Below are 16,766 nucleotides of genomic sequence, written 5' to 3'. Positions count from 1 at the left end.
ATTACTTTTTTTTTTTTTTGCTAAACTGGGGATGATCTGTACAGCAGCTTAAGTCACAGCAACTTTTCACTGATGCCTTGTGACTTACCTCAACAAGCTCTTTAAGCACAAGGACAGCGAGCTGTAGCTATCACAGCTACATAACACTGAAAGAACAGGGTCATTTACTTCTACAAAGAATTTTAAGAACATTTTTAGAAAGAATAGCCATTTGTGGGTTTCCTGAGATAGAACAGACTTTCTGCTCCTCCAAACATCTTTCTCCCCACCCACTACAGCAGAGAATTCCGTTGTAGTACCTTGGTTTTTGAAACCTGTAACACAGATTTCTAGATGGGCTCTCACTACCACCTGCCTACAGCAGCATTAGTACTCCCCAAGATTTAACAGAAATGTTTTCTCAGCTACATCTCAAACCAGAGTTAATTTTTCCATGGCTGTATTATATTTGTGGCTCACAGCACTCCCTGTTCCTCCCCAGCATTTCCCACTGCTGAGCTCCCAGCTGATAGCAGAAAGCTCGTGTCACGAGTCCCTAAAAATATAACATTGCTCAGTGGCAATGTTAAGTCCCATCATATTTCTGTTACTCCACTTCTTCCTTTATCACATCCCAACCCTCCTAGGGTACTAAGAATGCCTCCCAAACTGGCGTTACCAAAAGTGTTTGTATATCCAAACCATATTGCTGGACCTTGCCTAGTTGAAACCAGTTACAAAGACATTGCTTCAAAAATTACTACTTTTGTTAATTTCTCTTTGAAATTCTTCCAGCTGCACTGTATTTTCTAAATGGGTATATCCTGTATGGGCCAAAATTACTTTCTTTCACTGAAAAATGAAGAGGGAGATTACTTTAGCTTTGAAATCTGCTTAGTGTTGCTGGAGCAGTTCAGCCAAACCTACTGAATGACCACAAAAGAGAAGCCCTGTAGTCAAGGCACTACACTTCCACAAACCCACCACACTCAGGCTGCCCTTGAGCTGTGCTCCCGAAGAACACAGCTGTGCACCTCCCTGGGAAACGGTACAAAAATCAGCAAAAGACAACTTGGAAAGTCTGGGTACATCAGGGAAAGCACAGCCTACCAGCCAACACAGCTTTAAAAATAGTTTCTTTTCAGATAGATGACTCAAAGTTTAGGTAGCTGAAACCCCAATAGGTCTTACCATGCAAATCAAACCCTGTACACCATCAGCTGGGAGGTGGCTCCTGGGAGTCAGGAGTTTTCTACTAAAAGCAGCAAAACCAAAAACACACAGCTGTGGTCACAAGTACATGTGAAAAAACAAAGAGATGAAAGTACATTTAGCTAACGCTTCAACTTGGAGTCGCCAGGGCTACCTCCACATAGTAGTGTGTGCTCACTGCCAAGGGTAGAGACTTAGTTACCCTGCCTGAAGATAAGGCTCCTTGGAAAGTTGTTCCTTGGAAACATACGTGCATCCACCCCTTTCACTGCTGACAAAAACATGAACTTCAACCAGTGTACATTGACCAGTGATATAGATCACTGTGTCTTTCTCTTACACAACCAGAAGGCAAGGTACTTCCTGATGCAATAGCTGCAGAGACCTCATTAGGATCCCATCCTCAGGATCCCACTGCCAGGCAGAAGGGCTCACAGCGCCTTCAACACACACAGCTCCTTTGCCTGCAGTGAACGCACGGGAATGGGCAAACATTGGCACTTAAACACTTCCAAACTCATAACTCCGTGAGGAGACGCTTAGCTTCCATGCAGTTAAGCCCTACTATTAAGCCTGAAGCTGATAAAATTTTGCATGTAAAAACCTGACTTAGTTTCTTTCAGGTAAACAAAAGTGACATTGAGGAAGAACTGCTGCCTTATGCCAACATAATCAGCTCATATCCAGTCATGAACCCACCAAAAATAAACATTTTAGAAAATGTGTTTGAGCCTCCAGCAATAGTTTTGTTCCTTTTTATCTATAACGTTTCTGGGGTAGCGGGGGAAAGAAGAATGCAGGAAGACTATTTCTGAATAGACATAAGGTGCGAATAAACATAAGAAAGATGCGATCCCATTAATATATTCAGTTCTTCCCAGATCCCTCCCCCTCCTTTCCAGCGCAGAGACTGAAGAAAACGCATCTGCCCCGGCAGAAAGCTCGGTCATTCGGCTCCCTCCAATTCCGTAATCCTGGCTTCCCTTCTCCTCCAGTGGCACCCCGCTGCGCCCACCCGCCGGGGGCTGCCTGTCCCCGCACCGGGCCAGCGGGGTCAGCGGAGCCCGGCCTGCGGGGGACGGCGCATCCCGGCGGCCAAACGCTCCGCACCGCCCGGCGGGAGCCGCCCTCGGGGGGATGCTCCAGCAGCCCCTCCGGAGGATGCTTTATCCTCTAAAGTCGCTCCCTCCCTGCGGCTCCCACCGGCGCGGCGACCCCTCCTCCTCGCCCCCTCCTCGGGGGGAGCAGACATTTTGAGGCAGCGCATCCCGAACGCCGCCGAGCCGCAGCGGTGCGGGCGAGGCCTCCGGGGCGCCGCTCACCTGCCAGCTCGTCGGGCTCCAGCCCGCTCTCCGCGTCGATGCCGCACAGCACGAAGTAGTGGGCGAAGCGGCAGGGCGCCGCGCCGGGCCCGGGGTTGCCGCTCCCGCTCATCCCGCCGGCGCTCCCGGCGGCTCCCGGCGGNCACTGAGCGGGCGGCAGCGGGCGGCCCCGCTGGCAGCTGAGCGGGGCGGGGACGGGCGGGACACACCGCGCTGCCCGACCGCCCCCGCGGGGCATTTAAACCCTGCGCGGCCGCCCCCGCCCCGCGCCTGGGCCGAGCGTTCCCGGCGTGTCGGGAGAGCCGCCGGCGCCTTTGTCACCCGTTGTGTCCGCGATCCTCGGCATACGCGGTTAAAGCCTAAAGCTCCCCCGCGTGTGAGCAGGAGAGGTTGGCTTTATTTAAATAAAGCTGGAGACGGTGCCACTTCCTATCGGGAATGTCTCTTCCCCCCCGCCCCAGGAGGGAGCTCCCGGAGCCCCGCTGCCGGAACGGGCCGAGCCCCGCCCGGCGCCCGGGCTGCGCTGAGCGCTTCCTGCGGGAATCCTGCCGTGGGAAACGGCTTCTTCTCCTCCCCACCCCATTGTGGAAGCAACGGCCACCACCCGCGGCGGATGGCTTTGTGCGGTCTCCATCCCCGCGCTGTGATGGATGGCACCCGTACCACGTTACGGGAGAGCTATTTCTTGGCTACTCGCACTCCGCTTCATGGCAAAAATCTAAAATGTTGCTTCGTTCGTAGTTTACTTAAGATTTACTAGCCATTCTGCTGCGTCCAGAAATAAGTCAGCATTATTTTACCCCAGCTGCTAGAATCCTTCTCCTTAGGATCGTCCGATGCCAAAATACTGGCAGCTCTGTCCGCGAGCGGCACCTACTTTTAAAGGGGCAGAGATGATTCTTTTGAAGTTGTAACTTTTTCTTCTCCAAAGTGATAGGATCCCCCTCTATGTCGATAATTCTGACATCTGGATATCATAATGATATCATATCATTCAGTGTATTCCAGTATTCTGGATATCATATCATTCAGTATTTTCACTTTTATCCTTTTGTTTCATCTGTTTTTTACTCTTGGTCCATGCAACCTGTAATAATTACACTCATTATTTTCTTACTGTAGACTCCCATGACCCCTTTATTTTACTTCTTAGCAGTGTGAATCACATATTTTCTTTTTATGGTTTACATTTGTCCTTGTTCAACAAGTGCCTTTGATAAGAAAATGCCTACAGGGAAACTGATAACCCGTCTACCTTGTGTCATTTTATGGAGGCACATGGAGTAACTGTCTGACCTGGAAGCCACCTAGGTCAGCATCTCTCTCTCTCTCTCTCTTTATCCCATCAAATTAACAAATTTTATTCCCATTTGTTTCTTAGCTTCCTCTAGTGTTCTAGTGAAAGGAGACAATAGCTAAACTATTTTTTTCCTTTCCCAATAATCCCAATCTCCAATTAAAAAAAAATTAAATTAAAAAAAAGACAAATAGTCTCTCACAATCCCCAGTTCTTGTAGCTGCAGCACTCAGTAACTACCTGAACATTTCTGGAGCTGCAGAGAAATTTCCCTGAGACCAGTAAATTTCTCGACTTTGCACCAGAGCTAGATTGTTTTATTTAGTTTGGTTTGTTTATTAACTTGTATGTCTTTGCTTATTCAGCTTTAGGTCAGACGGTAAGAGTTTGACAAGTCAGTCTCTAACTCTCATTCAAAACCAAGTGCTTATATTGTAGGTATGTTTCTTTTTGAGGCCCAATGGCATGGATGTCTCCAGGAAGTCCAAGACAGAGGCTTCATCAGCCTCTCTAAAGGATGCATGAGTTAAGGCTGCTTCTAAAAATAACCCAAAAACTAACGCAATGGTTCTGACCTTTTTACCTTAAGTAAAAACCAGCTGCTAGCTGGTTCTAGATTGCTTTGGTTTAGCTGTCTTCTGTACAGGGCATTTTTTTCTTGAATAAAGTTCAGTGCATAGACACCTCAATCTCAGTAAAATCAGTACTGCATATAACATTAAACAAGAGGAAAAAGCACAACACATGGGATTGAAGGTGTAAAATTAATAAACTCATTCTTTCTGGGTTAGCTGAGAGGTTGAGCTCCCACTTCTATACGTCCAGCTGCCGCAGACATTTTTTTGTGGGGGAATTTTGTGGGGGCACTGACTTGTTCTCCTGAGGCAACTGATCTTCTGGGCACAAAAGTAATCCTAATGAGGCCACTCAGATCTTTTCCCAAGCAGTGCCAGCAGACCCAACTTGCCTGGGCTCTGGTAAGCCATGTGATGTCCTCAGGCCTGGATTTTCTCACCTAAACCCCTCCACCTAAGTTGTTCTAATATTTCCCTCCAAGCTGATCTAGCTTTAGATACTGCATGCAGCCTTTGGGTGACTCTTTGTCACTCTCATGGGTTTTTTCCCACCTCCGTCCTGGCTCTCATCCCAAGGAAACTGGAACTTTTATTACATTTTAGCAGAACCTAGGCATTTTGGTTGTCCTTTCACAATCCAAAACCACCCTGTGCTGATCACCAGTGCCTCCTTAAAAAGGCTGCCCTGCTTTCAATACTACTGCTCTACTTGTAACATCGAGTGCTTAAATTTTACAGAAGTCACAGCAGGTCCACAAAGGTGCTGTGGAGCTTCTTGGAGCTGTGGAGCAAGAGTGAAAGGAAAACAAAAGATGAGGCCTAAAAGCATCACAAAGTGCTGCACATGCTAACTAATCAGGCAAATGCCATGAGAAAACATTTGTACAGCCTGGGAAGCAGCAGTGCCTGATAGGATTGTGCCCTGAGACATATCTAGGATGATCAGAGATAACTGGCTGGGATTATGAGTATTTTTTCCTTTCACCAACAAAAAGTGTTGAAGTTCCACAAGGGATTTGAATAGGATGGGTGTCCTCTAATCAAATTATATTGACAATAACCCCAGGGAGATGATGTTTGTCCCTGGCACAGCAGAGCACAAAGCAGTGTCAGAACTTCTGTGTTGCTCCAGGGAACAGGGATAAGGTGGGACTGAGGATTTCAGACTAGGACAGGCACAAAAAACTTACTGGCGTAGACCAGATCTGCCTGTGACCTTTCACTTTGGTCTGTTCTCCCGTGACAGCAGCTTTGTTCCTTCACCAGCTGTATTGCCATCTGTACAACAAAGAAAGGGAAGGTTTTTGGCTTGGCAGATTTGTTCTTCTTCCTTAGGTACTTGTGTCTCTAGTTGCCATGAGTATTTCTCTCAATTCAATTTGGTTCAGGTTTCCCTCTCAGTAACATCTCAGTGAGTTTTTGCTCCTCAGAACCTGTTAGTTTGAACTGGGTCAAATGCTAACAAGCGTGTCAGCTCCCCCTGCCCTTAGGATCTGCCATAAAAGATCAGACCATCAAGCTCTTTGTCCTACTTCTCCAAGAAGCCAATGCCCAATGCTTCAGAGAGGTGGAAAAACCTGCTATTTAAAGGTTACATCCCTTCCCCTTGCTGTGACACTGTTGCTTCACTTTCTATTTTCTTCATCGTTCTTCCATGAATTGGAAATCATGCTGCTGTGATGGATTGCTCACTCCTCCACACAGCTCCACAGTTCCCTCTCTAAGATCTTTCACAAGCTGCCAAGTCACATTGATTTTCCATTGAAAGCCTCTCCTGTTTTGCTCTTATATCTATGGGGTCATGAGATCCTGTAGGATGGAAGGAAGGAAAACCACTCAGATGCAACACGAATGTTGGTAATGCTCAGGATATTTCAACCCCTGACTGACTTTCAGTGGAGCAGTGTTGTCAACTCCTTCATGAGGAGCTGGATGTGAGTAGTCATGGGATTAGGATGGGTTAAGGATGGACTGGAAGACTGAAATCCAAGTCATTCTTGCACAAAGTGCAGAAGAGTCTGTAGCAGAAGTTGGGGGAAAAAAAGAAAACAACAGCAGAAGATTTTATAAAGATGTTCATAAAGAATGCAATTTTCATTCTCTGAGCTTATGCAAGAAGACTGCTTAGAGCATGGGAGAAGTGTTGGCTGCCGTAGGGTCTAAACCCAAATAAACCATAAGGCACAAAGCAAAGAACACTTCCTTCAGCCCAATCCATCATTGCTTGGAAAGCAAATACTCCAGGCACATATTCTAATATCTTATCAAATTATAATACTATTAAAGCAAGTAGCTCACCTTCTATAACTGCCTCATATCTATACAGACTAAACTTAAATAAAAGCACATGGTTTTCCTCTGCCACATTGTGTAATTATTATTCATCCAGCAGACCTACAGATAAAGTAAAACATGATTACTTTCCGGAATCTCTGCCATAGAACTCTGAAGCTCCAGTGATTTAAAATTTGAAGGTTTTAAATCTTTAATTCCCTATTGTAGCCCATTGCATTTTATTAATTTTATGTGCATTCATCATAGGCATGCCCTTGCATTGCAAACACATATAGATGCATTTAGATGCATTCCACTGTTATCTGCTTTCTGAGAATCCTTGAGGGAGAGGTTTCATGAGGCAACTGAAATTATGCAATAGTTTATTTCACCTTCTTCCCCCTCCTTCCTGGGACTGGCTCTGTGCTCCCACTGCTTCCTTCACAAACAAATCTGTAGCCTTGTCTGCCTCTCCTGAGTGCATCCAGTTCACCATCAGCAAACAGATCCCAAAACACAGGCAGGGGTGGAACAGTGTTGTCCGTTTTCATTCACATCACCATCATGCTGCAAGCCAGGCTTCTCAGCATGCAGCTCAGCCCTCTGCTGAGGAGGCAGCTCTGCTTCAGGGCTGGCCTCTCTGGCCATTCTAACCTCCCCCCATCCTGAATTGGCCTCCTCAATGGTTTTGTTTTGGAGGGAGGAAGTGACAGCAACCCCCCGCCCCCCCAAGCAGATAGGGCACACAGAGGTCAGACTTCACACACCGCCTCAGAAACCACTCCTAGGCAAGTCCTGCGGTTGCCAAGCCTGGTTTCTGGAGGTTTGTGTCCTTCACCACCCAGCTTTTTCCTTTCCATGTGTTCAGTGGCATTGTATGGCAAAAATCTGTGGTGATTCCTGCCATTTTCCTCCACTTCTGCCTGTAATTCTACACTGAGCTTGTGAGATGCACCTTCTCCTGCAAAGCAGGTGGGGCTTGCTCCAGTCTCTCACTCCATGAAGTCAGAGAACGATCATATGTAACCATTACCCTTAGTATGCCAAGATCCTTGAGTCAAAGACCTTGTTTTGCTCTGAGTAAGGTACACTTCCTGCTCTTTGGATGTAGAAGACACACAGACAGTTCCCACTGCTACTGAGATAAAACCTAACAAGCAAAGTACTGCTTGGATAAATCAGTAGCATGACATGCTATAATGGAGGTGTTGTGCTGGGACCATCAAGCTAAAGCAGGAACACAGAGATTTCCATCTATCTCTGACAGCATCACTCGCTGCATGACCTTGGCCAAATTGCTTGTAACCTGACTTGCAGAAGCCCTTGTGCAAATCGGGTCACTGTGTTTCAACTGCCCTCAGGAAAAGAAAGCAAACACTGCCCGAACATCTGCCAGGCACAAAGCTCTATTGTTGCCCAGGCTGGCCCGGTGGCATTGCACCAGGAGGCAGATGTACCGCTACAGAGTCCCTCCAGCCACGCTTCCCAACATCATCATCTGCTGACAGATGCCTTTCACACCAGGCCTGAGATGAGGCAGGCATTCAGTGAGGACAGCAAACCTCTGTTCTTCATTTCTAACTAATTTCTGCTCTCTGTTGAAGGTGTTTGTTTCCCTGCCTCCAAACTCCAATTCCTGTGTTTTCACTGCTCCAGGACCCCAGCCCTTTACAAACTGTCTGTTGAAAGACCTGAGAAGGTAGAAGAGTCTTGCAATATAATACAGCTGCCCACAAAAAGCATGAGGAAAAGGCTGTGTGCTTCTTTTTAAAGCACTAGAGCTTCAAAGGCACATATTGTGGCAAGGAGAAAGGCATGAGGGGGTCCTGGCAAGCTCCTTGGACCACATGCCCACAGCAATATTGTCTGCAGTGGCAGGGGTTCAGGCACAGCTGTGTCAGTGGTCTGTGCTCCCAGTTAGATGATCTCTGGCACTGGGAAATCTTCCAGAGAAAATACGTTCAAGCTGTCACATCTACCTGAGTAACACCGTTGTGTTCAAAGCCCAGTCACAAATATTGCCTGCCTTTGTCTCAGTTACCAAAAATCAGTAAATCCCTTGTCTGCCAATACCAGTGGAAGCACGAACCAACCCCACGGTTTCAAGTGCTCTGGACAAAATTGTCCATGAACAGCAGGTAATCCCTTTGTCAAAATGCCTTTGGCATTATTACAAATGTAATTAGAGTCTGATTCAAACTTCCCTTTGAAGCCTCATTCAGTAAGAAGTGCCAGACACCCTGCATCTACATTACAATGCATCCTAGCACACTCGAAAGCCCAAGGGCATGCTAAAGAAATCCAAAGCCATCGAGTCCATAGCCAATATACAACATGCAATCAAGGACGGATGAAAAGTATTTCCTGCAATTAATATGCATTGTGAATTGTTATGTCATTTAGCAAGGACTGCCTTTGCTCTGTCCTCTGTGTTCACGTCATTGCAGTGGTTTTGGTCTGAATGTAGAAGCAGTTCATACTAATCAAGGTTCTGTTTCAATTTCCCTACTAGTGCTTTTAGCAAAAATCTAAACATTTACATCCACAAGTTCAGCCATATCTCTCTGCCACTTATTCCTCATGCCCAAGAACAGCACATGTCCTTGCAGTATTGGCTGCTTAGGAGAATTACTACTGACAGCAGCCACACTGCAGCTTTTCTGTGCTGGCTGACTGCTGCTGGAAATCAGCTCCGAGCTCACACAGAGGAGCTCGACCAGAAGGACAGAGATCAAAGCAGTTTGCTTCTCCTTGAAGATCATATTTCTTAGTGACTTTCTTGCAAAGCAATAGGCACAACTTCTTTAAGCCCAGATCCATGCTGAGCAATTCCAGCAGTTCCCATCAAGCACATCCTTTGGGGGTGGGAGCATTTGACACTGCCTAATGTGGCAATGAGCTAGCTCAGTACCTCCCTCCAGGCTAAAATTCAGCTGTTACTGGGAAAACCCAGTAAAAAGTATTTTCCCAGCTGAATCAGAGCCACTGGCTTCCTGGTGCTCGACACTATCTGGCAGGGATGAAAGCAAGAGATCACCTTTGCTGCCAGGCACTGTCAGAGTATCTGGCAACTCCAACTCTGATGTCAGCCCATGGGTAACATTGAAGGGAGCCAGACTGGAAACAAAAACTTGGGATGGCCAAGGGGAGGGGATGGCTTGCTGGGGGGTCCATGAATGGACTGGGCAGGACTAGAGAACAGCCCTGCAATGACATTGCTTGGGCAAGGACTGAAAGCCCCAGGGGTTCGGAAATAGGGTCCTGGGCTGTGGCAGGGTGTGGAGAGAACCAGGGCCAATAGGACCCATCAGTGCCTTCAAGGCTCTGGCACTCAGCACATGCAGCTGAGATGTGCTCCTTTCAGTGGTGGAAGTGCTTACCTTCTTGCTGGAAGATAACAGAGCTGGTATGCTTCATTATTCTTGGGCCATTTGCTCATGTTGAGGATTAGTTTACCTGCAGGTGCTCCTGCCCTGGCTCCCCCAGCACCAGTTTATGGTGCCACAGCTGAAGAGGGTCACAGCGACACTGCTGTCACAGTGACAGAGCTGTAGGGTCATGGTGACACTGCTGCTTCCACTCCATGCAGATGCTTGCATTGGAGCTTGACACCTCAGCTGACAAAACCCAAGATGTGACACTGCACAGCACAAGGCTGGGGCTTCTCTGGTTCCCTTGCTCTTTGGAGCCCTGGGAGCTGTGGCAAGGAGGTGTCCAAGTAGCTCCCCTGCAACCTGCCCAGCCTTGCAGGTCCAAGCTGGAAGCAAGCTGCTGCCAACAAGCCATTTGGGTGCCACTGCACTATGTCTTCTGCTGCAGGGAACGAAATTGCAGTGTACTGCCAACACACTGAACTTGCAGAAACTTGAGTTAGACAAAGACATTATATATGGGCTAACGTCAGCTTGAATTGTTTTGCAAACCAAGCCCATAGAATAGTTTAGGTTGGAAAAGACCTTTGAAATCCTCTAGCCCAGATACTTGTCTATTCACAAGTGTGTTTGAAATCTATTGATACAAAAGTGACAGAGCTGCCTGTATCCTGAAGGAGAGGTATGCCAAACACCCCATTTTAGAGGATATGCTGCATAAGCATGGGTGAGAAAGCCAGTGGAGCTAACGCTTTGTAGGATATCAATGAAAATTGAGAGGAATTTTAAAGACTAAGTTTTTTTCAGCTCCTTATGACTTTTAGGTTCCTCCATGTGCATTAACAGCAACTATTCTGTCCTTGGTCACATCCAACTTCAGTTTCACCCTGTTCATCACATAAGGGAGTTGGCTGGTGTTGCAGGGGAGTTTTGTGTCCATTCCTTTCCTTGCAGTGGTATCACTTGATTTCCATGTCCTCTGGATATTACTGCAAAATAATGACACAATAGCAAACGTCAGCCAAAAGAGGAAGCATATTGTGTTAGGTGCTTGGCAAAGAGCTTCATTTAGATGCTGTAGAGAGTAAGCACCACCTGTCTGTCTTGTCTATCTCAGACGTCCACTCTTTCCTGCGTCCCTGGGTCCAAATTTCTGGCAGACTAACATGTGGAAGGCGAAAGGAAAAGTTCTACTGGTGCCAGGATCTGAACACCAGTGGAAAACTAGAAAAGTTGAATGGTGAAAGCAAACCAGGTGCTGTGAACTGATGCAGCTCCTTGAAATTTGATTTGCTTACCTTGCCCCTTGACACCAACTGCTGTTAGCATGATCCTTAAAATCAGACCAAAGGTACTATGATTTCAGGATTTGTTTCTGGAGCAAGATGGTGCAATTACTCTACCTGGACAAAAGAGAAGAAATTAGTCAGAAGAAGAATTTGTCAAAGACCAATCAGAGGTTTAAACACAGGAGTGAATCCAGCCTGCCTGGCAACACAGAGAGCCAACACTGGGACGCAGCACTTGCATTAGGGCCCCAGCTGGTGGTCATGATCTCATGCTCCAGACTAAGTGTTGGCTCAGCTCTGGTCTTTGACATTGTTTTTGCCTGTCTGGGAAAAGCTAAGGACTAATAGATACACTGAAATAATGAGATTTGCATATCACCCTTGATATATCACACATGGAGAGAATGTGGGACAAAGCCACAGGGAAGACAGATGGGATGGGTTTTACTGTCCCAGGAAGTCAGAAGGGATGAGGTCATCAAGAATGATTTTGTATCATTCAGGAAAACTTAGCTTTTTGTTGTCTGGAGACCAGACAGAGACACTCCTTGGTGCCTAAGCAGCCTTTTCCCTGGCTGCCCATATTCACTCAGCTTCCATCATCTTTCAGGGTTTTGCAGGAGCCACACACACAAAAAATGCCTAAAACAATTACATAACGCCCAAACAAATGCTCTGATGCCAGGCACAACCATTACTCAGCTGATTATCACAAAATATTGCTGTGACCTGAAACTCAGAAGCCCAAGGTTTGGGTCATTACTGCATGAGATATATGAGAACAAAAGTCCCACTAGCTCAAGGAGACTTCAAGAAACAGGGTTTGAAAATATGAGCCCTCTAGTTTTAAGAGAAAAACAAGTATCCAAAAATGGACCAAAGAGAAGCACAAGCCACCTGCCTTTGTGCATCTCTCTGATCTCCATTCATGCTAAAAAAGTAGTCTTGTGTCTGACTGCACATGAATAAATCCAGTCAGCAAAGGCCAAGAATACTTCAACCACAGACATGAACAAAAGACAAAATCAAGAATGAGCTCAGAGATAATAGTTTTCAACTTCTCACTCTTAGCAACAAGGCTCTTGCAGAGTAGAGATTTTCTGTGCCAGCAACCCTGAATCTACAGCAGCACAAAGGTCAGATTAATACAGTTTCTCCTCACTTCATCCCACCTCCACTTTGAAAAATAGCTGTACCTTACAAATTCCCCTTCTTGCCTCCACTGCTAGAAGGACTTGATGCCTTCATCTCTGCTAGCTGCTGCTCCTTCCTGCTGCTAACTTAATGCAGCTGGCAAAGCAGTGGGGAAAGGTAATCCTATGAAACACACATGTAGTGGTTTCAAGACAAATCACAGGTTATCACCTGTGATTGTTGTTATGTTAAGATGCCTATTCTTCAACTGCAAAATATGTACTGTTATTCTAAAATTGGATTGTAGCTGAAGGCATGACAGAATAACTGAATTGCCTCTCCCTTACCTAGCTAGAGCTCTCACCTTCAATTTTAGCTTAGCTACTTGCACCAGCTACATTCTGATAATGACTTGCTTCCACAGCCTCTGGGCAACCACAAATTGAGCCTGATGTGCAAATCCTGACTGTTCATATTGAGTTGCTGGAATGCTTTTTACAAATCAACAGCATCCGGAATACATCCATTTTCCCCCTGGTGAATTTCCACTGAGGTCTTTTCACCACAGCAAACTGGAGCAGCTGGCCTTGTCACCTGTATCAGCTGGAAGAGTGACCTGGGGAGGTTACTTGGCTGCTGAACCACTGGTCTGCCTTCCTTTGAGTTTAACCTTTGTATCTGTGAAGACTCATGAGTCGTGAGCTTGCTAACATGAAGGTAGCTCCTCTCTGCCTTGCCTTCCTCTCTGTCCTTGGGCAGCTCCATTTCTTTGTTATTAATTGGCTCAAACAAGATTTCCCCAGACACTTGGGCAGTTGTAGCATCAGCCAGTAATCCCCTAATTCCCTTGGACACCCGGGAGTCCCTTGTGTGCTACTCTACAACTGCATTTTGCAAGTGTTGCACTTCTCCATGATACACCAAATCGATGCTATGTGGTGATCAAAGACGTCCTTGTCCTCAGAGCAAATTCCAGCACATTTCTGGTACTTTGCACAGGATACCAGAAATTGTAGCTGAAATTCTTAAGATTTCACCATCTAAAGCAAAAAGCCCTTGGAAATTAAACTCGTTTTCTCATGGGTGGATGACAGGCTTTAATATTTTGCTGAAATAATCAGCACAAATCTTGTCCTGAAAGGTTAACGGGTTCACCTAGACTCTCACAAGAGGCACAGCAGCTATCACTGGTATTGGGGCTTTCTAATGTCACACTAGGAATTTGTACAATCACAACTAATTACTTGTAGTTAAATGAGAAAAATTTCTGGTTCTAACAACCCTGCCAGTGTTCTGGGAAGCAAAGACTTTACCCCTACTTTTTCACTTAAGAAATCTGTCAGCTGGGAGTTGCCAGACAACTTATTTGAGAGGCTGGAACCAGATGATCTTTAAGGTCCCTACCAACACAAACCACTCTGTGGTTTTATGATTCTATCCTTTTTTACTGCCTTTTCAAGTGTGATGTTGGTCTGTATTAGACAGTAGTGACTTCACTGAGGTTCACATAGCTACCAAGTAAAATCATAAATCAGAAGTTCAGAGAAACCAGATCTGAGAAGATACTTGTTAAAATGTCAACCAAAGGGGCTGGTGATCTAAGTGCAAAAGCTTCCCTGAGAACCATGTCAGGCATAAAATAAAATGTGCAAGGTAGAGTTGTACCATCACCTGTCAGCATCCTGGCACCGTATCTTACATGGCATTCTGAGCTGATGTTGATAACATTATTGAGTTCTTTATTCCTAGCATGGTGGTGAATATCTAGAGGGCACAAACCCCCATGTTTTATTCACAATTTTTATTTCACAAAATATTGCATGTTTTCTTCACAATTTTGGGTGCTATTAGTGTTTTCAATATTTACCTTCTTGGAGAGGACCAGCAAGATCTGCCAAAAGACCTTTGAAACCTCACAGTTCTCCTAGGGGCCCCAATAAATAATGTCCACATTAAATAAATAATTTATTTGGTGCAAACCAAATTAACCACAAAGGTCCACGTTTATACAATTTGAGGGATCATTTCCAAAAAGACTGAGTGTGGGTCCTGCTTCAGAAGAGTAAAAGGCATGCAAGTATCCCTGTCTGTGGATGTGGATTCCAGGCTCCTTCGTGTGGCAGGAGGACACCAGCTTCTCTCTGGGTCCTGGTCACTCCGGAGCCCAGCACGCAGGGGTCACCTTCCCCCGGCAGGCTGCAGATCACCCGCATTTAAAGGGGAGATCCTGGTTTACAAGCAGCTTTCCGACCCTGGAGAGTACATTTTCATTGTAACAAGCTCGCAGATCACTAGATGGCCTCGTAACCTCAGAGATTTGGGCAGACCCTGGCTTGGGCTCAGGAATCGCCTGCTTTAAGCCCCTGGCGCCCCAAGTGCTGCAGAATCATGACCTCGGGCAACGCACAAGAGCCTTTCAAAAACGCAGAGCGAGAAATTTGATACACTTTGTCCCACCGGGAAGGTAGAGAACCTTTAGAAGCTGCTTGTATTCCCTAAATCCCAGCAAATGGGATTGGAGATGGAGCAGAGACTAGGTGGGAGCTGTTGAGAGTCGCAGGGGTCTCAGAGGGAAGGGAGGTGAGCCCGTTTGGGGAGATCTCTGTGAACCTCAGAAACTGGGGAATTGGAGGGGATGCAGGTGGGTTTGGTTCCTTGTCCCGCACCAATGAGTCCCAGTCACCGCCACGTGAAAACGTGGCCACTTAGAGGCCTCGGAGGAAACACCAGCGTTTGTAGGTGTAGGCGCGTCCTACCTGCCACCGAGCTGTGCCCTCCTGAGGGACAGCAACAACACGGGAAGCCCCCTCTCTCCTGTCCACAGCGGGGAGGGTCTGGGGAGAGAAGCGAAGGGATCTTTCGAGCGGTAGAAACAGGAACGGGACGGACGGAGCAGGCGGGACGGGCACGGCAGAGGAGCGGGCAGAGGTCCCGCTCGCCCGAGGGGCAGAGCCGGCCCTGGGCGCTGCCTGCGGTAGATGCTGCTGTCCCCGAGAGGCTGGAGAGCTTTCCCTGGGCCACACCGGATTGACAGCGCCCTTGATCTGATGCGTGAAGGGGAAAAAAACCCCCTCATTTCCCCTGCCGTTCGGCTGGGACGTGTGTTATCGCTCCTTTTCCCGCGCGGATTTTTATCAACGTTTTTAAACACAGGGCTACTTCGCATTGACGCACGTCTTTCAGAAAAGCCTTTCGAACGCATTAGCAGCGGAGCAAGCTCACGGCACCGAGCAGGGCTCCGGACTCGGAGCGGGGCAGGCGCTGCAGGACGGGAAAGCGAAGCGGCCCGAGCACAGCGCAGGCCGCGGCGGCGGGGCCGGTGCTGCGGGCGCTCCGGCGCTGCCGCTTTAAGGGCGGGCGGGCCGCTGCGGCCGGGCCGGGCAGCGGGCCCTGCTGTCCCCTTCCCCGGCCGGGAGCTGCCCGTGCCCCCGAGGCCTGCGGCCGCTTTGCCGGGCGAGCGGCGAGGGCGGCGCGGAGCGCTCGGCCCGCGGCGCGGGCGGCGTTTGCCTCCCTCGCAGGAGCGGGCGTGGGTAGGACTGGCATCCCCCGAGGGGAAGGTGGGCCGGGGTGGTTGGGCTTTGGACGGCTCTTGCTGCCAACAAAAAAAAAAAAAAAAAAAAAAAAAAAAAAAAAAAAAAAAAAAAAAAAAAAAAAAACTTAAAATGGATAAAATTTTAGGGTTTTAAAAAAAAGCATAAATTGCATACAATTTAGGGTTTGGTTTTTTTTTTTTTTTTTTTTTTTTTTTTTTTTTTTTTTTTTTTTTTTTTTTTTGGCGGGGTGGAGGTGAGGTTTTTCTTATGTGTTTTGCTTGGTTATGTCTTCCAGTCCAAGTTCTATTTGCCCACTGATTTATAGTAAGATGGGCAGGCCAGTAGTGTCAAATGCAGGGATATCCACCCTGATTTATTCCGTGTAAGATGGACGGGCCAGTAGTGGCAAACACAGGGATATCCATCCTGTTATCCATCCTGATTTTATTCCCTGTAAGATGGATGGGCCAGGAGTGTCAAACACAGGGATATCCATCCTGTTATCCATCCTGATTTTATTCCCTGTAAAATGCATGGGCTGGGAGTATCAAACATAGGGATGTCCATCCTGATGCCTTCCCTCACTAAGCATTTAAGCTCAGTTTGGCATCTTGAGTGCTGAGCTCTTGGCAGGTTTCTGTACCGACGATTAATTTCAGGAGACTAACCATTGTGACAGGCCATGCAAAATAAACACTACAGGATCTCAGCCCTGCTAATTTGCAGCACTTCATGGAGAAAAGCCGGCATACAGCATTTGCTGACAAGATTTATCTCTCC

At 47.1% G+C, this 16,766-nt stretch overlaps 1 protein-coding gene across 6 annotated transcripts in view; it reads right to left on the bottom strand.

The window, feature by feature from the left end:
• The window catches only part of DENND5B (DENN domain containing 5B), a 104,113-nt gene extending 101,480 nt beyond the window's left edge, over window positions 1-2,633 (bottom strand). For all 6 annotated transcript variants that reach the window (XR_005952203.1, XR_005952204.1, XM_041398678.1 and 3 more), the window contains exon 1: window positions 2,514-2,633. Coding sequence is in view for 4 of the 6 variants with exons in the window: in XM_041398678.1 (XP_041254612.1) it covers window positions 2,514-2,625 (112 nt within the window). In the remaining 2 variants the exon portion in view is untranslated. The remainder of the gene's footprint in view (window positions 1-2,513) is intronic.
• Window positions 2,634-16,766: the final 14,133 nt, after the last annotated feature.

Source organism: Onychostruthus taczanowskii, unplaced genomic scaffold (genome assembly GCF_017590055.1).
Source record: "Onychostruthus taczanowskii isolate IOZ18803 unplaced genomic scaffold, ASM1759005v1 scaffold15, whole genome shotgun sequence".
Lineage (NCBI taxonomy): Eukaryota > Metazoa > Chordata > Aves > Passeriformes > Passeridae > Onychostruthus > Onychostruthus taczanowskii.
This window is presented reverse-complemented; position numbering and strand designations above follow the sequence as displayed.